The sequence below is a fragment of the Somniosus microcephalus genome, chromosome 2, assembly GCF_052327205.1.
Source record: "Somniosus microcephalus isolate GS21.2 chromosome 2, FLI_Smic_1.0, whole genome shotgun sequence".
Classification (NCBI taxonomy): domain Eukaryota; kingdom Metazoa; phylum Chordata; class Chondrichthyes; order Squaliformes; family Somniosidae; genus Somniosus; species Somniosus microcephalus.
In genome coordinates, this window is record NC_140988.1 from 108,629,563 (window position 1) to 108,656,180 (window position 26,618).

The window sequence follows — 26,618 nt, forward strand, 5'->3', positions numbered from 1 at the left end:
GAGGAATTTCTTCACCCAGAGAGCGGTGAACCTGTGGAATTCTCTACCACACAAGGCAGTTAAGGCCAATTCATTAAATATATTCAAGAAGGAGTTAGATATATTTCTTAAGGCTAAAGGGATCAAGGGATATGGGAGAAAGCAGGGACAGGGTACTGAATTTGGATGATCAGCCACGATCTCATTAAATGGCGGAACAGGCTTGAGGGGCCAAATGGCCTACTCCTGCTCCTACCTTCTATGTTTCTATGTTTCTAACACGAGAGCCTGTGACTGCAGCATCGAGACATTACTCCAGCGTGTTCTGACATTGAAACAACAATATGCACAACAGTGCCCATGTGCTCTTCATGTGCTGCCTTCTTTTCATAGAAAGACCAATGGGAAATCATCAGGTATCTTTGTTTCCACAGTCATACCTTTGAGTAAATAACAGTATGTGCTGGAAATGCACAGCAAGTCAGTTCGATTGTGAAAGAACAAAGGCAGGTTGCTGATTTGGGTTGGAACTGTGGTTCACATTTCCAGCATTCAGTTTTTCTTTTTATCTCTAAATAACTTTGAAGAAACCTGCTATGCTGCTGCACTTGGAGAACTGAAAGCCTCCAGAATTCTGAAACATGACAGGGGCCTGTACTGAGCTCGCATCAGTAACATTTTTTGCAAGCTTTTCTTTTCTACTAGCTGTAAGGCAATAAATTGCTTTTTTTTTTATTCGTTTATGGGATCAGGGCGTCGCTGGCAATGCCAGCATTTATTGCCCATCCATAGTTGTCCTTGAGAAGGTGGTGGTGAATCGCCTTCTTGAACCGCTGCAGTCTGTGTGGTGAAGGTACTCCCACAGTGCTGTTAGGGAGGGAGTTCCAGGATTTTGACCCAGCAACGATGAAGGATCGGTGATATACTTCTAAGTCAGGATGGTGAGTGACTTGGAGGGGAACTTGGAGGTGGTGCTGTTTCCATGCACCTGCTGCCCTTGTCCTTCTAGGTGGAAGAGGTCAAAGGTTTGGGAGTTGCTGCCGAAGAAGCCTTGGCGAGTTGCTGCAGTGCATCTTGTAGATGGTACACACTGCAGCCACGGTATGCCGGTTGTGGAGGGAGTGAATGTTTAAGGTGGTGGATGGGGTGCCAATCAAGTGGGCTGCTTTGTCCTGGATGGTGTCAAGCTTCTTCAGTGTTGTTGGAGCTGCACTCATCCAGGCAAGTGGAGAGTATTCCATCACACTCCTTACTTGTGCCTTGTAGATGGTGTAAAGGTTTTGGGGAGGCAGGAGGTGAGACACTCGCCGCAGAATACCTAGCCTCTGACCTGCTCTTGTTGCCACAGTATTTATGTGGCTGGTCCAGTTAAGTTTCTGGTTAATGGTGACCCCCAGGATGTTGCTAGTGAGGGATTCGGCGATGGTAATGCCATTGAATGTCAAGGGGAGGTGGTTAGACTCTCGCTTGTTGGAGATAATCATTGCCTGGCATTTCTGTGGCGCGAATGTTACCTGCCACTTATCAGCCCAAGCCTGAACGTCGTCCAGGTCTTGTTGCATGCGGGCATGGACTGCTTCATTATCTGAGGAGTTGCAAATGGTGCTGAACACTGTGCAGTCATCAGCGAACATCCCCATTTCTGACATTATGTTGGAGGGAAGGTCATTGATGAAGCAGTTGAAGATGGTTGGGCCCAGGACACTGCCCTGAGGAACTCCTGCAGCGATGTCCTGCGGCTGTGATGATTGACCTTCAACCACCACAACCATCTTCCTTTATGCTAGGTATGACTCCAGCCAGTGGAGTGTTTTCCCCCTGATTCCCTTTGACTTCAGTTTTACTAGGGTTCCTTGATTCCAGACTCGGTCAAATGCTGCCTTGATGTCAAGGGCAGTCACTCTCACCTCACCCCTGGAATTCAGCTCCTTTGTCCATGTTTTGACCAAGGCTGTAATGAGGTCGGGAGCCGAGTGGTCTTGGCAGAACCCAAACTTGGCAGCAGTGAGCAGGTTATTGGTGAGTAAGTGCCGCTTGAAAGCACTGTCGATGACACCTTCCATCACTTTGCTGATGATTGAGAGTGGACTGATGGGGCGGTAATTGGCCGGGTTGGATTTGTCCTGCTTTTTGTGGACAGGGCATACCTGGGCAGTTTTCCACATTGTTGGATAGATGCCAGTGTTGTAGCTGTACTGGAATAGCTTGGCTAGAGGCGAGGCTAGTTCTGGAGCACAAGTCTTCAGTACGATAGCCGGGATGTTGTCAGGGCCCATAGTCTTTGCTGTATCCAGTGCACTCAGCTGTTTCTTGATATCACGTGGAGTGAATCGAATTGGCTGAAGACTGGCTTCTGTGATGGTAGGCCGATATGCTGCTGGAAATATTACTGGATCGACATTCAGCCTATTTATATGATATTATTACTCTCCCCACTATTTTAGTCGAGGTGTTACATAGAATTTACAGCACAGCAACAGGCCATTCGGCCCAACTGGTCTGTGCCGGTGTTTATGCTGCACACGAGCCTCCCCCCACCTTACTTCATCTAACCCCATCAGCATGTCCTTCTATTCCTTTTCCCTCATGTACTTATCTAGCTTCCCCTTAAAGGCATATATGCTACTCGCCTCAACTGCTCCATGTGGTAGCAAGTGCCATATTCTAACCATCCTCTGGGTAAAGACATTTTTCCTGAATTCTTTATTGAATTTATTAGTGACTATTATATTTTCATGGCCCCCCCAGTGTTAACCTGTTTATTTTAATGGTGTACTGCCCGAGCTAAAATAGCATACAGAGGATTGCTTACACATGTGTTAGGAGTGTGTCAGCTAATATCAGAAGCAGTAATTTCTAGTCTGTAGTTCAAACAATATTTTTCTTCCTAATTTAGCCTTTGGCGATGATGCATGAGACAGAGGGCACACTAGCCTTGCTTCTCTGTAACTTACCTATCCTAACTGTGACTTGCTTAGTTCTAGTTCTAGATATTAGTCTGTGAAAAGTATATAACCTATTTTTGTAATGTACCAGTGGTATTTAAAAAACAATCGAAGTTGAAGATTTGTTTTAATTCTCTTTTTCAGGGCTTGACCATTGAACGACTCGGCCGACGGTCCCTTCTCATTAGTGGATTTAGTTTCATGTCACTGTTCTTTGGGCTGCTCACAGTTTCGCTTAATCTACAGGTATATAAATTCAAATATCACCTTTATCAAACCCTGGCGGTCTCCACAACTTTCCTATTGGATCTTCTCATGCATATTCCATTGCTCTCTCTTGTACTTTGAAGGTGTTTATTTCACCTTTGGCTTCCTGAGCCCTTTTCACCTTCCTGATTAAGATGACCTTGAATGGTATACAGCTCTTTACACCTCTTTCCTGCTTTACAGGCTATTAACGCCCATTAGGTGACTATGTCAAAAGTTAGCATATTTGTACTCTTGATTTGCAACCCTTGTCTAAAACTGCCAAGGTTTTGTGTCAGTCCAAAAAGGGCATCTCCTCCTGACCTTTCTAGTTGAATGAAGGGTCTCATCTGAAAATGAGCTGGTAACTGACCTGATGTGAATTTTAGCAATTTTTTTAAAAAGAAATAAATTTCAGATTATCAGCATTCACATTTTTTTAAGTCTTGACTTGATCACTGCTATTGGATAATACACTGTGTATATAATGTATAATCCAACACATAAGATGGCAGCAACTATAATCTAGTGTTTTTCATAACTGACTTAGGTATGTCAGAAAATGTAGGAAAGGTGTGTACAGGGCTGTATACCATGCAAACTCCAAACCATCATTAGCACCTTCATCGAAGCGTAAGAGCATGGGCCTTACTCTAAACATCCGTAAGACAAAGGTCCTCTACCAACCTGCCCCCGCCACACAGTACTGTCCACTGATTATCAAAATCCATGACAAGGCCTTGGACAATGTGGACCACTTTCTATACCTCGGGAGCCTACTGTCAACAAGGGCAGATGTCGATGACGAAGTCCAACACCGCCTTCAGTGTGCCAGTGCAGCCTTCGTTCGCCTGAGGAAGAGAATGTTTGAAGACCAGGGCCTCAAACCTGGCACCAAGCTCATGGTCTACAGAGCAGTAGTAATACCCGCCCTCCTGTATGCCTCAGAGACATGGACCATGTACAGCAGGCACCTCAAAGCACTGGAGAGGTACCACCAATGCTGCCTCCGTAAGATCCTGCAAATCCATTGGCAGGATAGGCACACCAACGTCAGTGTTCTCGCTCAGGCTAACATCCCCAGCATCGAAGCTTTGACCACGCTCAATCAGCTCCGGTGGACGGGTCACATCGTCCGCATACCCAATACGAGACTCCCAAAACAATTGCTCTACTCGGAGCTCTGACATGGCAAGTGAGCCTCAGGTGGGCAGAGGAAACGCTTCAAGGATACCCTCAAAGCCTCCTTGAAAAAGTGCAACATCCCCACCAACACCTGGGAATCCCTGGCCCAAGACTGCACAAAGTGGAGGAGAAGCATCCGGGAAGGTGTTGGATACCTCGAGTCTCTTCGCCGGGAGCAAGCGGAAGCCAAGCGCATGGAACGCAGATCAACCCAAGCATCCCACCCACCCGCCCCTTCAACCACCGGTCTGCCCCACCTGTGAAAGAGACTGTAGGTCCCGAATTGGACCCATCAGTCACCCGAGAACTCATTTTTAATGTGGAAGCAAGTCATCCTTGGTTCCGAGGGACTGCCTAAGAAGAGAAGAAGGATATTAGTCAAGCATGTGAAAAGGAATCAAACAGACAAAACATTATGCCTGAAAAACTCGAACAAAGCTAAACAATATTTCTTATACTGCAATGATTTTAAGTTTAGTGTGCAGACCTTCCACATTCATTACATTATATTGTTATGTAGCAGTGCTTTCATTCTTGATCTATATAGCAGTTTTATCAAAATATATCAAAGAACCATTGCTTCAGAATCATTAGGGCCAAGCCCCTTTCACTGGACAGCCTTATATATTTATGATAATTGGAGAATCTGAAAATAATTCCTAGATTTTTTTGATAGTAATATTCCAAATCCAAATCTACAGTTCAGACTAATTTCATGCTCTATGTCGCTAGGAATTGTGGGCAGGTGCACACCACTAAGCATTCACTGAAAATGCTGACTCTGTTTCTCTCTCCACGGATGCTGCCTGGCCTGCTGAGTGTTTCCAGCATTTTCTGTTTTTGTTTCGGATTCCAGCATCCGCAGTATTTTGCTATTGTACTGAGCATTCACTGTTACTGTGAGAATCTGACATATGACATTCTTCTTGCATATACTGGTTGCTTTAAAAAAATATATATCTTCGTTAAATGGTAAAATGCTATGATATCATCAGGAGAATTTTCTTGTACATTTTACTGAGTTTAACAATGTTACCCCATTGAACCATTCCAGAAATTGCAACTTTGGGGGTGATTTTGCCAGCCCTGGGGAGGCAGGTATGGAGGCAGGACTGCTGGGAAAATGGCAGAATTTGGGGGCGGGTGCCCAACCCGCCCCAACCCACCTCCATGCCATCTTGCCAGGAGGTGGGTAGCCGGCCCGCGCTGGGTTCTGTCTCCTTGGAGGTGGGAAGGGATTAAAGCTACTTAACTGCCTGTTAACTGGTAGTTAACAGGCAGATAAGAGGATTATCCCCTTTTTGCCCACACAAGTGCAGGCTTCCCGAAGGCTCCGAAACCTGCCAGGTCAGCTAGATGAGTAGTGGGTCTGCGGGGTCCAAAAGTGTGCAGTGGAGGTGAGTGATGGGTGCAAGTGTGGAGAGCTGAGTATCTGAGGTAAGTGCAAAGTGTTAGAAAAAGTGTACTTACCTTTGTTTCTTCCTGCAGGCTTCAATCGTTGGGTATGTGGAGAGTCTTGCACCTCCGCGGTACAGATGACAGATGGCCGTTGCATTCTCCAATGCAACAACCATCTAATTTCTGCAAAAGAAAGATGTTTGATGAGGTCTTGAATTCAACTACAGAGAATGTCACTGTTTGACAGCTTCACAGAACTGTCAAACGATGATAATTCATCTGTCAAAAATCTTTGACAGATGAAACGTCATATGTTGACGTTCTCTGTAACTGGCTTTCCCTTAATTGACCTGCTAAACCCTCTGGGTGGGTTTAACAAGGTCAATCAAGGGAAAATAGCGTGGGTTGGCCAGAAGTTGATGGAGGCGGGACTGAAACCCGACAAGTGGGAGTCCCGCCTCCAAAAGCGCTCCATTGGCAAAATTATCCCCTATAAAGCACTAGAAGGATAAATATGGCCAAACATAAAATTCAGTACGTGGATTGCTGCTTCTTGCAAGTTTGGACCCTGATTCATACACCAACGTAATGAAGACATTTCAATGATTCAGGGAGTATAATTGTTGCTGTTACTTTTACACTGACATTAGATTTCCAAATGTAATTTAAATAACTGTCTGCTAATCAATTCATAAATTTCCATGGCAATTCAGGAGACTTGAAGAAATACATAAGGAGTAAGGGGAATAAATAGAGGGAAAAGGTGAAGAATTATTCTTAAAGTTGTCAGAACAAAAGTTAACAATGCAATGACAGCCACTGCACTACCCCAGAGACCTTGTGTGTTTATGAATTATCTCCCATTGCTAGAAAGTACAAAAAGGGCTCTGGACTCTGAAAGTTTAACAATATATAGAGAACTTTTTTGCCAATTTTTTTTTCCAAACGTAACTCAAAAGAAATGACTCCTTTACTCGCTATAACCTTTCCTCCAAGATGCTCTCTACAATAGGGCTGCTTGACTGATGCACAGCTGCTCTTTTCAATGACGCAAGCCCCAGTAAGTCTTGCTCCGACTTTTCTCAAAGTGATAAATATCATCCAGACTTTCCTGAACAATGTATACTTATACTAGGCATTAGACCTGTTATAATACCAGTGATTAACAGTAGAGTGTCAGTGTTCTTGATTTGAAGGTATGTTGCACTGTAATCATTTTCTGAAGATTTTAGAAAATGTGTACCATAATATGTGACTGGGATTCTTGACATTGTGATTATATAACTTGGACCTGTATATTTATTCTACAGAACAAAGTTTCCTGGATGTCTTATGTGAGCGTGTTCTCCATTCTTGGTGTAATAGCATCGTTCTGCATTGGTCCAGGTAAAGTTTAAAGTAATATTACAAAAGTTACTGCACATTATTTCCTGTATTTATAATAATAATACATATAGCATGATTGCTAAGAGCTTTCACTGTTCTGTTGGGGTGCAGCTATATTGTTACTTTTGCTTTGCTTTCCACTTTTGACTGAAGCAAAAATGACAATATTGCCTGGAATTTCTGCAGGGGATCTCCGGCAGGGGATCAAAGAACCCCCCCGGAGAAATGGTGTAAGAGGCTAAAAATGGCTGATTGCACCATTTCTCCACGGTTTCCGCCGATCCTCCACTGAAGTTACAGTGGGAGATTAGGAGAACACCATGGAAATTCAGGATGTATAACTGTACAGTCCAGTCTCACCCTGACTGTGGAGGAAAGTGATGCGAGATTCCTTGGAACAGACATTCTCACATCACTTGGGCTTGGCATCGTGTGGAATATAACTCCAGTAAAGTGTGAGCCTAGAGATCCTGCGCAATTTATAAACTTATAAAAAGTTGTTTTAAATATTTTGAGAATGTGCTCGCAGACATTTAAAAATGAATAGCTGGGAATGGACACCTGCACACAAGTATAAGCCCTCATCCATTGAGGCTACTCCTGGGCGAGACAACTTGATTTGGAGTAGACACAAGGTGAAATAAAAACAGAACCTTCTGTAAATACACAGCAGGCTCATCAGCACCTGAAAGAGAAAAGGTAAGTTAGAGAGGGTTATTTTCATGAGTATGAGCTGGCAGGGGAGGTGGGAGAGAACCTCATCTGCCACCAGAGTGCACTGAGAAAATTACCCCTGATGTTGCAAGTAGAGATTCCACATCACAGTATGATCCAGGTGCTGTAAGTTTGGAACCAATTCTCTAGCTGCTGGTCTCAGACACTGTAAATGCACCCTTGGTAAAGTGTGTGAAATCAAGTTTTGTACCTTCTTAAACAGCTACATTATTTTGCATGGGCAATGGGTGTACACAATGGGCTCAATTTTCATCGGGCCGTTCAGGTGGGATTGGAGGCATGTGGGGGGGTTAAAATTGCAAAAACTAGCAGGCAGGCCCAACCCCGCCTCCATCCAGCCTCCAAGCAATTTTCATTAAATCCTGTCTACTGGTCCCGTCTCCGTCCCGCCTCCAAGAGGCGGGATAGGCCATTCAGGCCCTTAACAAGCACTAAATTGCCTCTATAATGCCATTTTGATAGGCCTTGGTGATTTTAACCCTGTTCCGACGTGAAGCACACCTGCTCTGAAACACGAGGTGAAACCTGGCGGGAGCACAATTGGATTGCTGACTATTCGCTGCAGCTCCACCATTAAATAGGATATTTGATCAGCCATCATTTGCAGGTGGCAGGACTTTGTTGTCTCAGGTCTGGGGTAATTTTTAGAAGGCATAACCACAGCTGTGGAAGTTTGGAGCCTGACACCCATCTCCAGTGTGACCTCCTGGGAAACTCCTCTCGCCACCTTCACTGAGCGCTTCCTCAACTGAGGCATATACCAAGTAATCCTAAGCCCTCAATGTGGAAGACCCATTAGCGAAATGACACACGCCACAACTGCAGCGGTAGCCATCAAATTTTTTATTTACAGTAACCATCTGATGACTTTTTAACATAAAACAACAAATTTCACCCAAGTGACTACCCTTGTGACTATTTGTGCAGTATCTTTCTCTTACACATGCTCCTACGTGGTGCTTCCCCTGTGGCCTCACTTTCCTGCTGATCCTGTCTCGACACCTTTGGCGGGCATCCTCTGGGGTTGCGAACCTGTGAGGGCTCGCCAACAGTCTGCTGCTCCTGCGGCTGTGCAGGGGCTGAGACGCCGATCTCAGTTGGGTGTGGACTCTGGTGGGGCTCTGACCGAGGGCTCTGCAGTGGCATGGAAGTGCGAGCACTTGGAGAGGAGCCCCCACTTCCTTGATGTCTGCCACCAACTTCCCTCTCATGGGTCAGGTCCCCCTCAGCGCTTGCAAGTGGCTTGAGAGCACCTTGCAGCACATCAGGGGGCCATGGGGACCCGTGTCTGCGCTGGCAATCCTACTCAGAAGGACTTCCATGAAGGTCTGGTTTCTCTGTTCAATAGATGCCCATCGCTCCTCAAGAGATGTCATTCTATTCTGAACACTCACCATGTTTTCTGCACTCTGGCGACTTATCACCTCCATGGAGGTTGCCATCCTTTCCATGGTGATGCGTTCATGCACCAATGACTCCACAAAGGCTCTGCTCATGTTCGCTATGGATTCCTCCATTTGCCAGAGACTCCTGCATCTGTTCCTGGAGTTCCAGCACCGCTGATCTTATGGATGGACCCAGAGGCAGAGGGTCGACATGCAGCTGAGCCGAGCTGGCAGAGTGCTGCGCCATCCGACAAGGACTCTCCACTGCTGTCCCGGTCTCCACCATCTGCTGATGCTCACTTGTGAGCTGTGATACACCAGGTGACAACTCTACTCTATCTCGCGAAGGTCCCACCAAGGTGTGAGTGTCTGCGCTGGTGCTGGGCGTGCTGAATTCTGCTGACGCTGCGCCCTCAGAGGTTGCAGCTTCCTCTGAGGAGTCTGGATGCTTAGGCTCTTCCTCCTGGCTAGTGGGGACGGGTGCTTGCGATGGTCCTGTGGAGGAGTAAAGGAAAGAGTCAGAGATGTGATGCCAAGGTTACATGCACATTGCATATCGCGGATGATCATAAGTCCATCTGTTAGAGCTTCAGAATCATTATCAGCGACTCATGCAATGTCATTGAGAGAGATGGAAAACTATTCTGTCACCAGCTTGCTGTGATGCGCCCGTCTGTCCGTCCCCCACTTGGGAATCTTCCTCCACTCCCACGATCTCCAGGACCGCCTCCTCCCAGGTGGTGAGCTGGGCTACTGAGGGTGGCCCTCCTCCTGTCCTTGCTCTTTCCCTCTTATTGTGAGCTCTCTTTTCCTGCAATGAGGGAGACAAGTGGAGTTTGAGTGAGAATGAAGGAGTGAGTGTAGAGAATCCATAGCATAGATGCTTAGAAGGAGACAAAGATGGAGTGAGGTGGCAAGACCAAGGGCCCTCCCTGTGTGTTGTAAGTTGTAATTGCATCACAGTGATAGGGAGTGTGAGGGCTGCATAGTCGAATAGTTAGGTGAATGTGAGCATAGAGAGAAAGGGAATGGGTAAGGTTGCATGGATGTCAGTGTCAAGTGGGGTGTGGAGGAAGAAATTACTAAAGCTGAGTGCTGGTGAGGAAAGGCAATGGGGATCAGATTGAGGGCGATGGGAAATTCATACTCACTTTTCCAGTGCGCATAAGGTCATGAAACCTCTTCCTGCACTGAAGCCAGGTTCTGCGAGTTAGTGACAAAGAGTTGACCTCCTCTGCCACCTGGATCCACACAGCCTTGGTTTGCTGGGGAGGCTTCTTCCTCCCTGAAGAAGGGAAGAGCACCTCTTTATTTGCTCTTGCTCCCTCTACTAAAGCCTGCAGGGCAAAGTCATCAAAGCGGGGTGCAGACCTAGGTCTCTGGCTGGCCATTCTTCCTGCAGGTGCCTCTAACAAGCAAGGGCAAAAGCTTGGCAGTCTGCAGAAGAAGCAAAGCTTGTTGCAGACCTTAAATGCAGCAGCAATGATGACATCATCGGAGGCAACTTTCAGACTGGAAAAACTAATTGGCCATGGGTTCCCACACATTGGAACTCAATTGGCCAATTAAGTTAAAATGACATCATTTTCCCACAACGATTTAGAATCGGGTGGCTAACACGAAATGCAGATTACACGAACCCAGCCCGTCCCAGTATCAAAATCCAGCCCAATGACTCCCAACAGGTTAGAGAAGTTGCCAAAATCATTAACAGCAAAGCCTATCACTACCCAGTTCTGCTTTAACATCACTCCTTGTTATCTCAACGTCCTCCGTTGCCACATAACAGGAATGATTTGTGAGTGCTGTTACTTTTTAGCTCCTTGGCCAATTTCCTGTATTAATTAACTCTGCCTCCAGTTGTTACAGCAACAGTAATTGTTGTTGATTATGGTATTGACTGACATGCTGTCATTTGATTTCGTTGTGTAGCTTCCTCCGTGGTAAATCAAAATAGATTTGTGGTAAATCCAGTAATGAGGTCTTTCTTTCTGTACACATAACCAAATATGTGATTAAGGTAGCCATATATTAACCATATTGTAAACAAACTTGGATATATCTGAAAGCAGCCAGAAGAAAATGACTTTAGAGCTTTAGCCTTTCATAGTTTTTCTAAATATAAATGTATTATACAAACTCATCTGTTAACATTGAGTATTATAACAGAATTATAAGGTGGTATAGAATCACAGCATTATCTATCATTGACAGTGTTCTGTGGATAGACAGCACAGCCTGAAATTTCTTGGTAGCAGCGGGGCTGAATTTCCAGCCGTCTTTCCAATACTGACATTTTCCTGGGTTGGGGGTTATTATGGATACAGGGTTGGCTCCCGTCAGGATCCCCACCACCAAGCGAGAAACGACCGCTGCAAGGCAGGAAAATCCTGGCAATGCTGCAGCTGGATTGCCTCGGCGGCATCAGAAGAGGAGTTTATGTATTTAAAGGGGCAGAAGAGTCCCAAAGAGGAGAAGGAGGAAGGAAGGCGATCGGAAAGGAGGTGATTGCAATGGAGACGATTGGGAATGGTGGGTAGCGATTGAAAAGTGTAGTGATCGGGAAGAGTGGGTAGTGGTTGGGAAGAGGGTGATTGGGAATGGTGGGTGTAGTGTATGTACCCGTCTACCTTTAAGGGAACTATTGAATGTAACCGTTCACCTTTAAGGGAACTACTTTAGGTGTGGCACTATTTGTTTGGCTTCTGTATACTGTAATACCGATAGTGACCACACCAGTATATAAGTGTTGTAGCAGGATTTCTGGGGCAGATTCGCCCGGACCTTCGAATAGTAAAGACCTGTTTTGTTTGTTACTTCTGAAGTCTGTGTATTTATTAACTGCACAAACCACAGACTTTACAGTGGCGACGAGTCCGATCGTACCCTGTGGCAAGATTACCAAAGCAAGAAGAGCGTCGAAGAGAGGCAACCGCCCTCGTCGTGCTGCTGGAAGAAAACACGAGGCTGCAGCAGGAGAAAGGTGGAAGACTTTAGCAACAAAAGCTTCCATTAGCAACAGGCACTGACTACCCTTCTACCACGGTGCGGAGTGAGCCGATCAGCAGGGAACAAGGCGGCCGAAGAGACTGTGAGTAGGGGAAGGTGTAGAAGTATCCGGAGGATAAGGGCAGAGCACTCGACCTCGGTCGAGGGGGAGCTGTGCCGGCCAAAAGTCGGGTCCAACGGCGTCGGGTGACAGCCGGACCGCGATCGGCGGGAAAAATCCGGGCAGCGACCGCAGCCACGAAGCGCTGAGCCTGCGAGTAGGCGCGGGAAGAGAAACCCAGCCGCAGCCGGGGAGGGAAACACCGGTCTGCGAGAGGGCTGGGGGAGGCGAACGGGAACCGTGCGGGTGAGAGCCGGGTGCGGAGAGAGAGACTGCGAGGAGCCAGTCCAGCGGCTGAGCTGTTCTCCACCAACGGGGTACTCAGAGCCGGCAAAACCGAACGTGCGGGAGTGGGTGAGAGACACAGCCGAAAACGGGGTGAGAGACTGCGCGAGAGCCAGTCCAGTGGCTGAACTGTTCTCCACCAACGGGGTACCCAGGGCCGGTAGCACCGAACGTGCGGGTGAGAGAGCGACAGAGCCGGGGACGGAGAGAGAGACTGCGCGAGAGCCAGTCCAGCGGCTGAACTGTCCTCCGTTAACGGGGTGTACCCAGCGCCGGTAGAGCCGTGCGGGCGGGAGGAAAAGACATAGCCGAGTAAGGGGAGCTGTGCGGAAGCCAGCCAGCGGCTGAACCTGTCCGCTGTGGGGGAAGCGTACCCCTTCCACCGGGAAGAAACGCGGGAAGCCGCCATTAGGCGGAGAAGACGCCAGAAGCGGGAAACCGCCATTGAAGTGGGCGGGGCGAGAAAGGAAGAGCGGGAAACCGCCATTTTCGCGGGAAAACCGCCATCTTAGAAACAAACAAATAAATAAGAATACTTAAAGAAGTACTGGTGCTGCTCCCAAGGGAAGAAAAATGCCTAAGCGAGGGAATATTAACGACTTTAATTCTGAAATAGAAGACTGGGCCACGTACGTGGAACGCATCGAGATCTATTGTGAAGCCAACAAAATAGAGGAAGACGACAAGGCGATAACATTGTTAAACTCGATGGGCGCAAAGACATACGGGCTCTTGAAGGATTTACTAGCACCAGCTAAACCGGCGGATCAGTCTTTCGAAGAGATTGTGGTTGTTCTGAAGGACCACTTGAACCCCACACTGTTGATGTTGGCTGAACGATTCAAATTCTATGCAAGAACGCAACGGAAAGACGAAAACAACGCAGAATACTTGGTCGAACTGCGTAGGCTAGCGAAATACTGCCAGTTCGGAGGGAATCTGACAGAGGCACTGCAAGACAAGTTCGTAGGCGGATTGTCCAAGGGAGGGACGCAAAAGCGCCTACTAGAAGAGAACGACCTTACACTTGACAGGGCTGTCCTTATAGCCGCATCACACAAAGCCGCAGCGAAAGGAACGGCGGAAATGCAACTAAAGGCGGCGGCGCTCGGGGTGGACCAAATTACCTCGAGTACAACAAAATGCTATCGTTGTGGGAAGACAACACACGACCAGAATCAATGCTGGTTTAAGAACCAAGAATGTAGGAAATGTGGCAAACTGGGTCACATCGCTAAGGTATGCCGGTCAGGGAAGAAGACCAACAACCAAAGGAAGCCATCACAAGAAAAGTACAACAAGGTATACAAGGGGGCTGAGAAGAGTTCAGACGAACAGAATCCAGACTCAGATCCAAACGGCCAGGAGCTGGGTAGTCTGAGTATCCACCATGTGAGTAAGGAAGCTGACCTACAAACTATCTGGGTCATGCTAAAAATAGCTGGAGTCCAAGTGAAAATGGAGTTGGACACTGGATCAGCTGTATCAGTCATAAATCGAGGGGATTACCACCGGCTATTCTCACACATACCCTTAAGAGATACCAAGTTCGTATTGCAGACATACACGGGGCATGAAGTATACCCCATGGGAAAAATAAGAGTCAAGGTGAGAGATAGGGGTGAAGAACACCCAAGAATGAACTTGTATGTACTACCTAGGACGGGAGTGGATCAAGAAAATAGACATGGAATGGCACTACCAACAAGCAATGACGAGTGAGGACTCGGTGCAGACAAGCAGCTCAGACTCTGAGCCGGAAGACGATAAGTCCAGCCCACGTATGAAAAACAAGGTTAACATGAACTCACTGACTAAGGTTGGAAAAACGATGGCGTGCATAAAGACAGAGAATTCTGAGTCTGTTCAAGTCACAGACATATGCATTACGGAGGAACACCGAGCTCGAACTCAACGTTATTTCAAAGTACGACAACAATTCGAACAATTAAGTTACCGTCTCGTACAGGAGATGAAAACAATGAAAAAGTTCTATGACACCGAATGGGAGAGTCTGGAAAGACAACAGAACCTGCTGGCTCAAGCAGAGAGCGACCATAGAGCCATCGTGACCAATTACCGATCACACCTCCCTTATGATGTTCAGGAGTTAGAATATTTGCATGATCTAGAGATACAGCATAAAGGCAAACCACGCTACACTGAGGATTTTGTTCTGCAATTGGAGACGGAGCTAGTGCAGGCAAGGTTAAGAGAAGCTGAATCGCAGTGTGCACTTAAAGAGATGCAGAAAAAAATCTTGGACATGGAAAAGAGAAACGCTTCTTTACCTGATGTGAATAATGTGGCCATGTTGCAAGAGGAGCTTATCACTCAGTTAAATGAAAATAAAGGGAAAATGACTGAGATAGACTGCAAGAATAAAGAAGATTTGATGGCAGTGAGACTTCAAGAGGCAGATAGCATAGCAGCCTTGGCTGAACTCCAACAGGAAATTGCGAAAGAAGCAAATGAAGAGGAATCTTCAGGAAGCCGGGATTTTATTCCAGTTCTTCTCTGCGACTCCTTACAAGCAGAGTGTGAGAAGTGGAAAGAACAGTATGAACAGGCCCAGGCTACAATTCTGGAGGGGATTAACTCGGCAACCTCCGAAAAGCTAGTTTCAGTAGAAGCATATGAACAACTAAAGGTTGAACATGAGCAAGAAGTCCAAAGGCTGCAGGAAATTCTTGATGAGCTCAAGGCCAAGACAGACTCATCGGTAGAAGTTCCATCCATAGATGAGAATTTAGCGGTGAAAGACATGGCAGAACATGAAAGACAAGATGTCCAAGAACTCATAAAAATATTGGAGGAAACCCAAGACAAATATGAGGCGGCAATGACCGAGGTTCAACGACTTGAAGAGCAGAGTCAACTGGGAATCCTTTCAGTGGAAGGGAAGGAAACTGTAAGAAACACAGAGACTGTAAGAATGGGCTCTGAACATGAGCTTGGGAGCATCAAGGCGCAACTTCTTTGAGCGCTTGAAACCAAAGTACAAGAGGAAAGGAAGGTGAAAGCATTGGAGGGAAAGGTGGATGAAATGGTGAAGACTCTGATCCACAGAGTCCCCGCGGAAGAGTTAACGGTCAGCCAACTCCTTCACATGCTGAGAGACAAGACTCCACAATGGGAACACGAGCTTCAATCTGCAAAGGGAAGGAATTCGGAGCTCCCAAAAGTTACAGAAATAACTGAGGTGGCAACACAGATTTTGTGTTACAGTTTACTCTATGAAGAGTTCGTTGAATCACGTCAATGTGAACAGAAGAATGTTGAAACAGCTGCTTCAGTAGAAGGATTAAATAGCCTGATACCGCAATCCCCGGTGGAAGGGAAGGTATTGAACTCACAAATGAGGTCAGTAGTGAAGGAATGGCAGACAACCCAGGAAGAGCGGGATGAATATGAATGCATGAAGAAGTCTTTTCAAGAAAGATGTCTAGGGAAGGAACCACCGTCAGCTAACGTCCAGACGGGTGAGGAGGATGAAGAAGGCTCTCTCGCTGGCCTAACTCAGGATGAACCCGAATATTACCATGACCTGTTGAGTGACACTGAATATTACGAGGATGTGGTCTGCCCAGCTTGTGATGAAAACTCCCAAAGTGCTGAAATCCGGAGGAAGCACTTAAGGTCTAAGGAACATAGAGAGTTGGTGGCGCTACAGCTGGCAGCCGAGAAAGGAGCTCCGAGAGTTTCAAAAAGGCAGAAAAGAAAAAGAAGAAGCAGAAGATAATAACTGTCTAAAATATTAGCACTTCTACCATCTCAGGCGGAACACTACGAAAGGAGCTAAATTAGTTGAAAAACTGGAAAATGTCAAGACAGCCAGTTGGTTGTAAAAGTCCGCACTGCTGGTTCAACAGGACGAAAGTTCAAGCTGCTACGTCAAGAAAAAGGCTATGGAGGAGTCACGCTAGCCAGGTGAACCGGCTACCCCAAAGAAATGTTGTTCGGAACGAGTCAAGATCAGAGACTGAGGCCTAGAAATTGGGTTTTGGCTTAGCCAGGGCTTTAGCGCTGGAAGTTAGTGCCAGCGCTAAGTCCCCTGCGCGCGCCAAAAATTCAGTGGCGCCGCGCCCAAACGGCTGCCGGCGCTACTGAAGGGTCTTTGCGGCGGTACATCGGCGCTAACTGCTGTTTCGCGCCGCAATTCCGGCGCTGCGGCACCCGATGCGGTGCGGCAGGCTGGGGATGTGCAGGCCTCCTCCTCCCGTTAAGGAGGAGCTGCCTGCACCCGGCCGCGGCCCGCGCAAATCAGCTTAAAAATGAGCCCGGCACCTCGGACAAGTGCCGGGCTTGCATCTGTTCCGGGGAGGGGGGGGGAGAAGTCCGGGGAGGGAGCTGCGGGCAGGCGGCCGGCGGGAAAGTGGCCGGCCGCCGCGGGGCCTTTAATGCGCCGGCGCAAACTGGAGTAAGGCACCTCTGCCAGAACGTTGCTTGCGGCTGCCACGTGCGAGGCGGCCGCAACTCAATTTCGGAGTTCGGGCGGGTTACCACGGCAACCGGGACGCTGCGCACACCGATGACGTCATCGGTGCCAGCGCAGCGCTACCGGTGCAACACCGATTTAGGGCCCCAGGGAATTTTTAAACTGGCCATAACTCTGGCGCTAGTCCCTCTCGCGCCTCAAAAGCGGCGCTAAGGCTCGTGAATTTCTAGGCCTGAATCTATGAACTGTTTCCGCAGAGACGGAACCTGTGAACTGTTTCCACCGAGATTATATTTGTAAATTGTTTTATATGACATTGACTCCACCGAGATTATAGCTGTAATTTGTTTTATAGGAAGTTGAAGATATGTATGTTTAACGGGGACTCTGTAAGTAATAAGCTAAAAAGGGAGGATTGTAGTGTATGTACCCGTCTACCTTTAAGGGAACTATTGAATGTAACCGTTCACCTTTAAGGGAACTACTTTAGGTGTGGCACTATTTGTTTGGCTTCTGTATACTGTAATACCGATAGTGACCACACCAGTATATAAGTGTTGTAGCAGGATTTCTGGGGCAGATTCGCCCGGACCTTCGAATAGTAAAGACCTGTTTTGTTTGTTACTTCTGAAGTCTGTGTATTTATTAACTGCACAAACCACAGACTTTACAGTGGGCAGTGATCGGGAAAGGATTAGTGATTGGAAAGCGGGGAATTGGGAAGGGTGGGTAACAGTCAGGAAAGAGGTGATCGGCAGGAAGGGTGGGTAGTAATCAGGAAGGGGGTGATCGGGAAGAGTGTGTAGTGATCGGGAAGAATGAGTAGTGATCGCGAAGGGTGGATAGTGATTGGGAAGAGTGGGTGGTGATCGGGAAGAGTGGATAGTGATCGGGAAGGGTGGATAGTGATCGGGAAGAGTGGGTGGTGATCAGGAAGAGTGGATTGTGATCGGGAAGAGTGGGTGGTGATCGGGATGGGTGGATTGTGATCGGGAAGGATGGATTGTGATCGGGAAGGGTGGATTGTGATCGGGAAGGGTGGATTGTGACCGGGAAGGGTGGGTAGCGGTTGGAAAGAGTGGGTAGTGATTGGGAAGGGTGGATTGTGATCGGGAAGGGTGGATTGTGATCAGGAAGAGTGGATTGTGATCGGGAAGGGTGGATTGTGATCGGGAAGGGTGGATTGTGATCGGGAAGAGTGGGTAGTGATCGGGAAGGGTGGATTGCGATCGGGAAGGGTGGATTGTGATCATGGATTGGAGGGTAGCTAATGTAACCCCACTATTTAAAAAAGGTGGTAGAGAGAAAACGGGGAATTATAGACCGGTAAGCCTGACATCGGTAGTGGGGAATATGCGAGATTCCATTATAAAAGATGTAATAGCAGAGCACTTGGAAAACAGTGACAGGATCGGACAAAGTCAACATGGACTTACAAAAGGTAAATCGTGCTTGACTAATCTACTGGAATTTTTTGAGGATGTAACTGGTAGAATAGATAAAGGAGAACCAGTGGATGTGGTGTATTTGGACTTTCAGAAGGCTTTCAAAAAGTTCCCGCATAAGAGATTAGCGTGTAAAGTTAAAGCACATGGGAATCGGGTAAGGTACTGTCTTGGATAGAGAACTGGTTGGCAGACAGGAAGCAAAGAGTTGGAATAAACGGGTCTTTGTCCGAGTGGCAGGCAGTGACTAGTGGGGTACCGCAGGGATCGGTGCTAGGACCCCAGCTATTCACAATATATATTAATGATCTAGACAAGGGAACTAGATGTAATATCTCCAAGTTTGCAGATGACACAAAGCTGGGTGGGCGTGAGGAGGATGCCAAGAAACTCCAGTATAATTTGGACAGGTTGGGTGATTAGGCAGATGCATGGCAGATGCAGTATAATGTGGATAAATGCGAGGTTATCCACTTTGGTGACAAAAACAGGAAGGCAGATTATTATCTGAACGGCAATAGATTGGGAGAAGAGGAAGTGCAACGAGAGCTGGGTGTCCTTGTGCACCAGTCGCTGAAGGTAAGCATGCAGGTGCAGCAGGCGGTTAAGAAGTCAAATGGTATGTTGGCCTTCGTAGCGAGAGGGTTTGAGTACAGGAACAAGGATGTCTTGCTACAGTTGTACAGGGCCTTGGTGAGACCACACCTTGAGTATTGTGTGCAGTTTTGGTCGCCTTATCTGAGGAAGGATGTTCTTGCCATGGAGGGAGTGCAGCGAAGATTCACCAGACTGATACCTGGGATGGCAGGAATGACGTATGAGGAGAGATTGGGTCGATTGGGCTTATATTTGCTGGAGTTTAGAAGAATGAGAGGGGATATCATTGAAACTTATAAAATTCTAACAGGACTAGACAGACTAGATGCAGGAAGGATGTTCCCAATGGCGGGGAAGTCCAGAACCAGGGGTCACATTCTAAAGGTAAGGGGTAAGCCATTTAGGACAGAGATGAGGAGGAATTTCTTCACCCAGAGAGTGGTGAACCTGTGGAATTCTCTACCACAAAAGGCAGTTAAGGCCAATTCATTAAATATATTCAAGAAGGAGTTAGATATATTTCTTAAGTCTAAAGGGATCAAGGGAAATGGGGAGAAAGCAGGGACAGGGTACTGAATTTGGATGATCAGCCATGATCTCATTAAATGGCGGACCAGGCTCGAGGGGCTGAATGGCCTACTCCTGCTCCTATCTTCTATGTTTCTATGAGCCCTCACTAAGAGCCCTCACTAAGAGCCGTCACTAAGAGCCCTCACTAAGTGCCCTCACTAAGAGCCCACACTGAGAGCCCTCAGTAAGAGCCATCACTAAGAGCCGTCACTAAAAGCCATCACTAAGAGTCTTCTGTGTTTCTATGTTTCTATGGGAAGAGTGGGTCATGATCGGGAAGGGTGGACTGTGATCGGGAAGGGTGGATTGTGATCAGGAAGGGTGGGTAGTGATTGGGAAGGGTGGGTAGTGATCGGGAAGTGTGGGTAGTGATCGGGAAGGGTGGATTGTGATCGGGAAGGGTGGATTGTGATCGGGAAGGGTGGATTGTGATCAGGAAGGGTGGGTAGTGATTGGGAAGTGTGGATTGTGAACGGGAAGAGTGGGTAGTGATCGGGAAGTGTGGGTAGTGATCGGGAAGGGTGGATTGTGATCGGGAAGGGTGGATTGTGATTGAAAAGGGTGGGTAGTGATCGGGAAGGGTGGGTAGTGATCGGAAACGGTGGGTAGTGATCGGGAAGAGTGGATTGTGATTGGGAAGAGTAGATTCTGATCGGGAAGAGTGGGTAGTGACGTGGAAGAGTTGGTTGTGATCGGGAAGGGTGGATTGTGATCGGGAAGGGTGGATTGTGATCGGGAAGGGTGGATTGTGATCGGGAAGGGTGGATTGTGATAGGGAAGGGTGGATTGTGATAGGGAAGGGTCGATTGTGATCACGAAGGGTGGATTGTGATCGGGAGGGGTGGATTGGGATCAGGAAGGGTGGATTGTGATCGGGAAGGGTGGATTGTGATAGGGAAGGGTGGGTGGTTATCGGAAAGGGTGGATTGTGATCTGGAAGGGCAGATTGTGATCAGGAAGAGTGGGTGGTGATCGGGAAGAGTGGATTGTGATCGGGAAGGGTGGGTAGTGGTCGGAAAGAGTGGGTAGTGATCGGGAAGAGTGGGTAGTGATCGAGAAGAGTGGGTAATGATCGGGAAGAGTGGGTAGTGATCGGGAAGAGTGGGTAGTGATCGGGAAGAGTGGGTAGTGATCGGGAAGAGTGGATTGTGATCGGGAAGGGTGGGTAGTGATCGGGAAGAGTGGGTAGTGATCGGGAAGAGTGGGTAGTGATCGGGAAGGGTGGATTGTGTTCGGGAAGAGTGGGTAGTGATCGGGAAGAGTGGGTAGTAATCGGGAAGGGTGGATTGTGTTCGGGAAGAGTGGGTAGTGATCGGGAAGAGTGGGTAGTGATCGGGAAGAGTGGATTGTGATCGGGAAGAGTGGATTGTGATTGGGAAGAGTGGGTAGTGATCGGGAAGGGTGGGTAGTGATCGGGAAGGGTGGGTAGTGATCGGGAAGAGTGGGTAGTGATCGGGAAGAGTGGGTAGTGAGCGGGAAGAGTGGGTAGTGATCGGGAAGAGTGGATTGTGATCAGGAAGGGTGGGTAGTGATCGGGAAGAGTGGGTAGTGATCGGGAAGGGTGGATTGTGTTCGGGAAGAGTGGGTAGTGATCGGGAAGAGTGGGTAGTAATCGGGAAGGGTGGATTGTGTTCGGGAAGAGTGGGTAGTGATCGGGAAGAGTGGGTAGTAATCGGGAAGGGTGGATTGTGTTCGGGAAGGGTGGGTAGTGATCAGGAAGGGTGGATTGTGATCGGGAAGGGTGGATTGTGATCGGGAAGGGTGGATTGTGATCGGGAAGGTTGGGTAGTGATCGGGAAGAGTGGGTAGTGATCGGGAAGGGTGGATTGTGATCGGGAAGAGTGGATTGTGAGCGGGAAGGGTGGATTGTGATCGGGAAGAGTGGATTGTGAGCGGGAAGGGTGGATTGTGAGCAGGAAGGGTGGATTGTGAGCAGGAAGGGTGGATTGTGAGCGGGAAGGGTGGATTGTGAGCGGGAAGGGTGGATTGTGATCGGGAAGGGTGGATTGTGATCAGGAAGGGTGGGTAGTGATCGGGAAGGGTGGGTGGTGGTTGGAATCGGGGAGCTTCACTGCCACAGAGAGAGCTGTCACTAAGAGCCGTCGCTAAGAGCCGTCGCTAAGAGCCGTCGCTAAGAGCCGTCGCTAAGAGCCCTCACTAAGAGCCCTCACTAAGAGCCCTCACTAGGAGCTCTCACTAAGAGCCGTCACTAATAGTCGTCACTAAGAGCCCTCACTAAGTGCCGTCACTAAGAGCCGTCACTAAGAGCCGTCACTAAGAGCCGTCACTAAGAGCCCTCACTAAGAGGCCTTGAGTAAATCATTTAGTAGTGTAGTTGGTGGTATTGATTTGATTTTAGTTAATTTAAATTAATTGAAGGGTAAATCATGACAGCACAGCTTGGCCCTGTGGCATGCTCCTCCTTCACTATGTGGTAAATCAGAGAGACTTCCTGTGTCCCTGATGACCATGTGTGCGGGAATTGTATCCAGCTGCAGCTACTGGCAGACCACATTGCGGCGCCTGAGCTGCGAATGCATACATACTGGAGCATTCGTGATGCTGAGGACATCGTGGATATCACGTTTAATCAGTTGGTCACACCGCAGGTAAAGGGTGCACAGGCAGGAAGGGAATGGGTGACCACCAGGCAGAGTAGTAGGTGCAGGCAGGTAGTGCAGGGGTCCCCTGTGGCCATCCCCCTCTCAAACAGATATACCAATTTGGATATTGTTGAGGGAGATGGCTTATCGGGGGAAGGCAGCAGCAGCCAACTTCCTGGCACCGTGGGTGGTTCTGCTGCACAGGACGGGAGGAAAAAGAGTGGGAGAGCTATAGTGATAGGGGATTCTATTGTAAGGGGAATAGATAGGCATTTCTGCGGCCGCAAACGAGACTCCAGGATGGTATGATGCCTCCCTGGTGTAAGGGTCAAGGATGTCTCGGAGCGGCTGCAGAGTATTCTGGAGGGGGAGGGTGAACAGCCAGTTGTCGTGGTGCATATAGGTACCAACGATATAGGTAAAAACCAGGATGAGGTCCTAAAAGCTGAATATAGGGAGTTAGGATGTAAATTAAAAAATAGGACCTCAAAGGTAGTAATCTCAGGATTGCTACCAGTGCCACGTGCTAGTCAGAGTAGAAATAGAAGGATATTTCAGATGAATACGTGGCTAGAGGAATGGTGCAAGGGGGAGGGATTCAAATTCCTGGGACATTGGAACCGGTTCTGGGGGAGGTGGGACCAGTACAAACTGGACGGTTTGCACCTGGGCAGGACCAGGACTGATGTCCTAGGAGGAGTGTTTGCTAGTGCTGTTGGGGACGGTTTAAACTAAAATGGCAGGGGGTTGGGAACCTGTGCAGGGAGACAAAGGAAAGGGAAACAAGGATAGAAACAAAAGACAGGAAGGAGAAAAGCAAAAGTGGCAGTCAGATAAATCAAGGGTTTAAATCAAACATGGCCACAGTAAATAATAATTCTAAAAGGTCTAAGAGTATTAAAAAACAAGCCTGAAGGCTTTGTGTCTTAATGCGAGGAGCATTCGTAATAAGGTGGATGAATTAGCTGCGCAAATAGATGTAAATGGATATGATATGATTGGAATTACGGAAACATGGCTCCAGGGTGACCAAGGCTGGGAACTCAACATCCAGGGGTATTCAATATTCAGGAAAGACAGGCAAAAAGGAAAAGGAGGTGGAGTAGCATTGCTGGTTAAAGAGGAGATTAACACAATAGTAAGGAAGGATACTAGCTCTGATGATGTGGAATCTGTATGGGTAGAGCTGAGAAATACCAAGGGGCAGAAAACGTTAGTGGGAGTTGTATACAGACCCCCAAACAGTAATGCTGAGGTTAGGGATGGCATTAAACGGGAAATTAGAGACCCGTGCAATAAGGCCACAGCAGTTATCATGGGTGACTTTAATCTACATATAGATTGGGCTAACCAAATTAGTAACAATACAGTGGAGGAGGAATTCCTGGAGTGTATATGGCATGGTTTCCTGGACCAATATGTCGAGGAACCAACTAGAGATCAGGCCATCTTAGACTGGGTATTATGCAATGAGAAAGGATTCATTAGCAATCTTGTTGCGAGGCCCCTTGGGGCGAAGCGATCATAATATGACCGAATTCTTCATTAAGATGGAGAGTGAAGTATTTGACTCAGAGCCAAGGGTCCTGAATTTAAATAAAGGAAACTACGATGGTATGAGACGCAAGTTGGGTAGGATGGATTGGGGAATGTTACTTAAAGGGTTGATGGTGGATAGGCAATGGCAAACATTTAAAGATCTCATGGATGAACGACAGAATTTGTCCATCCCTGTTTGGCACAAAAATAAAACAAAAAAGGTGACTCAACCATGGTTAACAAGGGAAATTAGGGATAGCATAAGATCTAAGGAGAGGACATAAAAATTGGCCAGAAAAAGCAGCAAACCTGAGGATTGGGAGCAGTTTAGGATTCAGCAAAGGAGGACAAAGGGATTAATAAAGAGGAGGAAAATAGAGTATGAGAGTAAGCTGGCAGGGAACATAAAAACTGATTGTAAAAGCTTCTATAGATATGTGAAGAGAGAAAGGTTAGTGAAGTCAAGCATAGGTCCCTTGCAGTCAGAATCTGGGGAATTTATAATGGGGAACAAAGAAATGGCAAACTAATTAAATACATACTTTGGCTCTGTCTTCAAAAAGGAGAACACAAATAACCTCCCAGAGATGTCGGGGAACATAGGGTCTAATGAGGGAGGAACTGAATGAAATCAGTATTTGTAGGGAAATGGTGGTAGGGAAATTGACAGGATTGAAGACCGATAAATCCCCAGGGCCTGATAATCTACATCCTAGGGTACTTAAGGAAGTGGCCCTAGAAATAATAGATGCATTGCTGGTCATCTTCCAAAATTCTATAGCCTCTGGAACAGTTCCCATGGATTGGAAGGTAGCCAATATTACCCCACTATTCAAAAAAGGTGGTAGAGGGAAAACATCGGTAGTGGGGAAAATGCTAGAGTGCATTATAAAAGATGTAATAGCAGAGCACTTGGAAAACAGTGACAGGATCGGACAAAGTCAATATGGATTTACAAAAGGTAAATCGTGCTTGACTAATCTACTGGAATTTTTTGAGGATGTAACTGGTAGAATGGATAAGGGAGAACTAGTGGATGTGGTGTGTGATAAAAATGCTAACTTCCGGGAAGTTATGTCATCACTTCCTGTGAACTATGAACTATGAACTGTGTAATTACCTCACTTCCTGTAAATGTCACTTCCTGTTGGACTGGTATAAATACTGGTCTGTTCAGTATTGTAAGGGGCTTCTACCAGAGGCATGGTAAAGACCTCTCTTGTATATAGTGTGTTTATAAGTTACTTAAAGCTTACTTTAAAGTTACTTGATGGTAAGTCTCCTTTTTCTTACATCAATTTAAGTAACTTAGTATTTACACTGACAAATACTAGACCTTCAGACAAACTCGGAAGTTAAGGATCCAGGGAACCACCCATCATGGAGAAAATCCTTAGACCTATTCGTCTGGACTTGGACCCGAATACACCAGCAGCTGGCAGGGTATGGAAGCATTGGTATCGTACTTTTGAGAATTTTCTGGATGAATGTAAAGTGGATGCTCCTGCTAAATTGAAGATACTTGTCAATTATGTGACCCCAAAAGTGTTCGAATATGTTGATGACTGGGATAATTACGAAGAGGTGATTCGGGCACTTAAGAAACTGTATGCGAAGACCCCAAATGAGGTCTATGCTAGACATCTACTGGCCACAGCCCGACAAGGGCCAGGGGAATCAATTGACGAATTCCTGCAAGAACTTCGCAGGCTCAGCGTAGATTGTAACTTTCAGGCAGCCTCAGCTGAGCTGTACCGCCAAGAAATGATTCGTGATGCTTTCATCTGCGGGATTGCCTCTCCATTTATACGCCAGCGTCTACTAGAAAGTAAAACACTTGAGCTACAAAAAGCTTTTGAACTAGCTTGTTCACTGGATTTGGCAAAGAGAAATGCAGACCTCTATCAGCTGCCCAGATCTCGATCTGCTGCTGTAGCTGCAACCAGACAATTCAAGCGGTCTCAGGTGAACCCTATCATGGGGGAATCTAATTCTGATAATTCTGATGAAGAAGAGGAGGACGACCCCACTTTAGCAGCCTCTTGGCAATCTAGGAAGGAATGCTTCTTTTGTGGAGATGCTTTTCACCCTAGGAAAACCTGCCCTGCTCGCAATGCAATCTGCAGTTATTGCGGGAAAAAAGGACACTTTGCTAAAGTTTGCCTATCAAGGGCCTCTACGAGGGCCAATCCAGCTAAGGCCTACCGAACTGCCCCAATTAGGGCCTATCAAGATGCTCCAGCTAGGACCTATCAAGCTTCTTCTCGAGCTCTCTCCCGAAGAAGCACACCGAGAGTTTTAGCCACTCTCTGTGCAACGACACCAATTACAGCTGCTTGCCCACAGAACCTGTCTCAGGCAGCCACAAAAATTTCAATTAAAGGGCATACCTTAGATGCCTTAATTGACTCAGGAAGTACTGATAGTTTCATTAAGGAACAGATTGTTGCGAAATTGAAACTACATGTCTTCCCATCGGACCAGGCAATTGCGATGGCCCAGTCATCACTTAATACCAGAATCTCCGGCTTTTGTGTTGTTGATATGACACTTCATGGTCGTATGTATCCCTCCACCCGACTTTCAGTGCTCAAAGACTTATGTAGTGATCTCCTCTTAGGGCTGGACTTCCAAAAACAGCATAAGAAACTCACCATTGAGTTTGGTGGATCCAAACCCGGACTTACTATTTCTAATATACCATCTAAATTACCATTTTGTGCATTATCAGCAGCTTCACTTGATGAACCCTCATTATTTGCCAGTATTCCGC

General features: G+C 47.2%; 1 protein-coding gene across 2 annotated transcripts in view; it reads left to right on the top strand.

Moving 5' to 3' along the window:
• Positions 1-26,618, top strand: part of slc2a9l2 (solute carrier family 2 member 9, like 2) — an 836,356-nt gene that overhangs the window by 671,668 nt on the left and 138,070 nt on the right. For both annotated transcript variants that reach the window (XM_085961684.1, XM_085961676.1), the window contains exons 10-11: positions 3,069-3,170; positions 7,064-7,139. In XM_085961684.1, the coding sequence (XP_085817810.1) occupies positions 3,069-3,170; positions 7,064-7,139 (178 nt within the window). The remainder of the gene's footprint in view (positions 1-3,068; positions 3,171-7,063; positions 7,140-26,618) is intronic.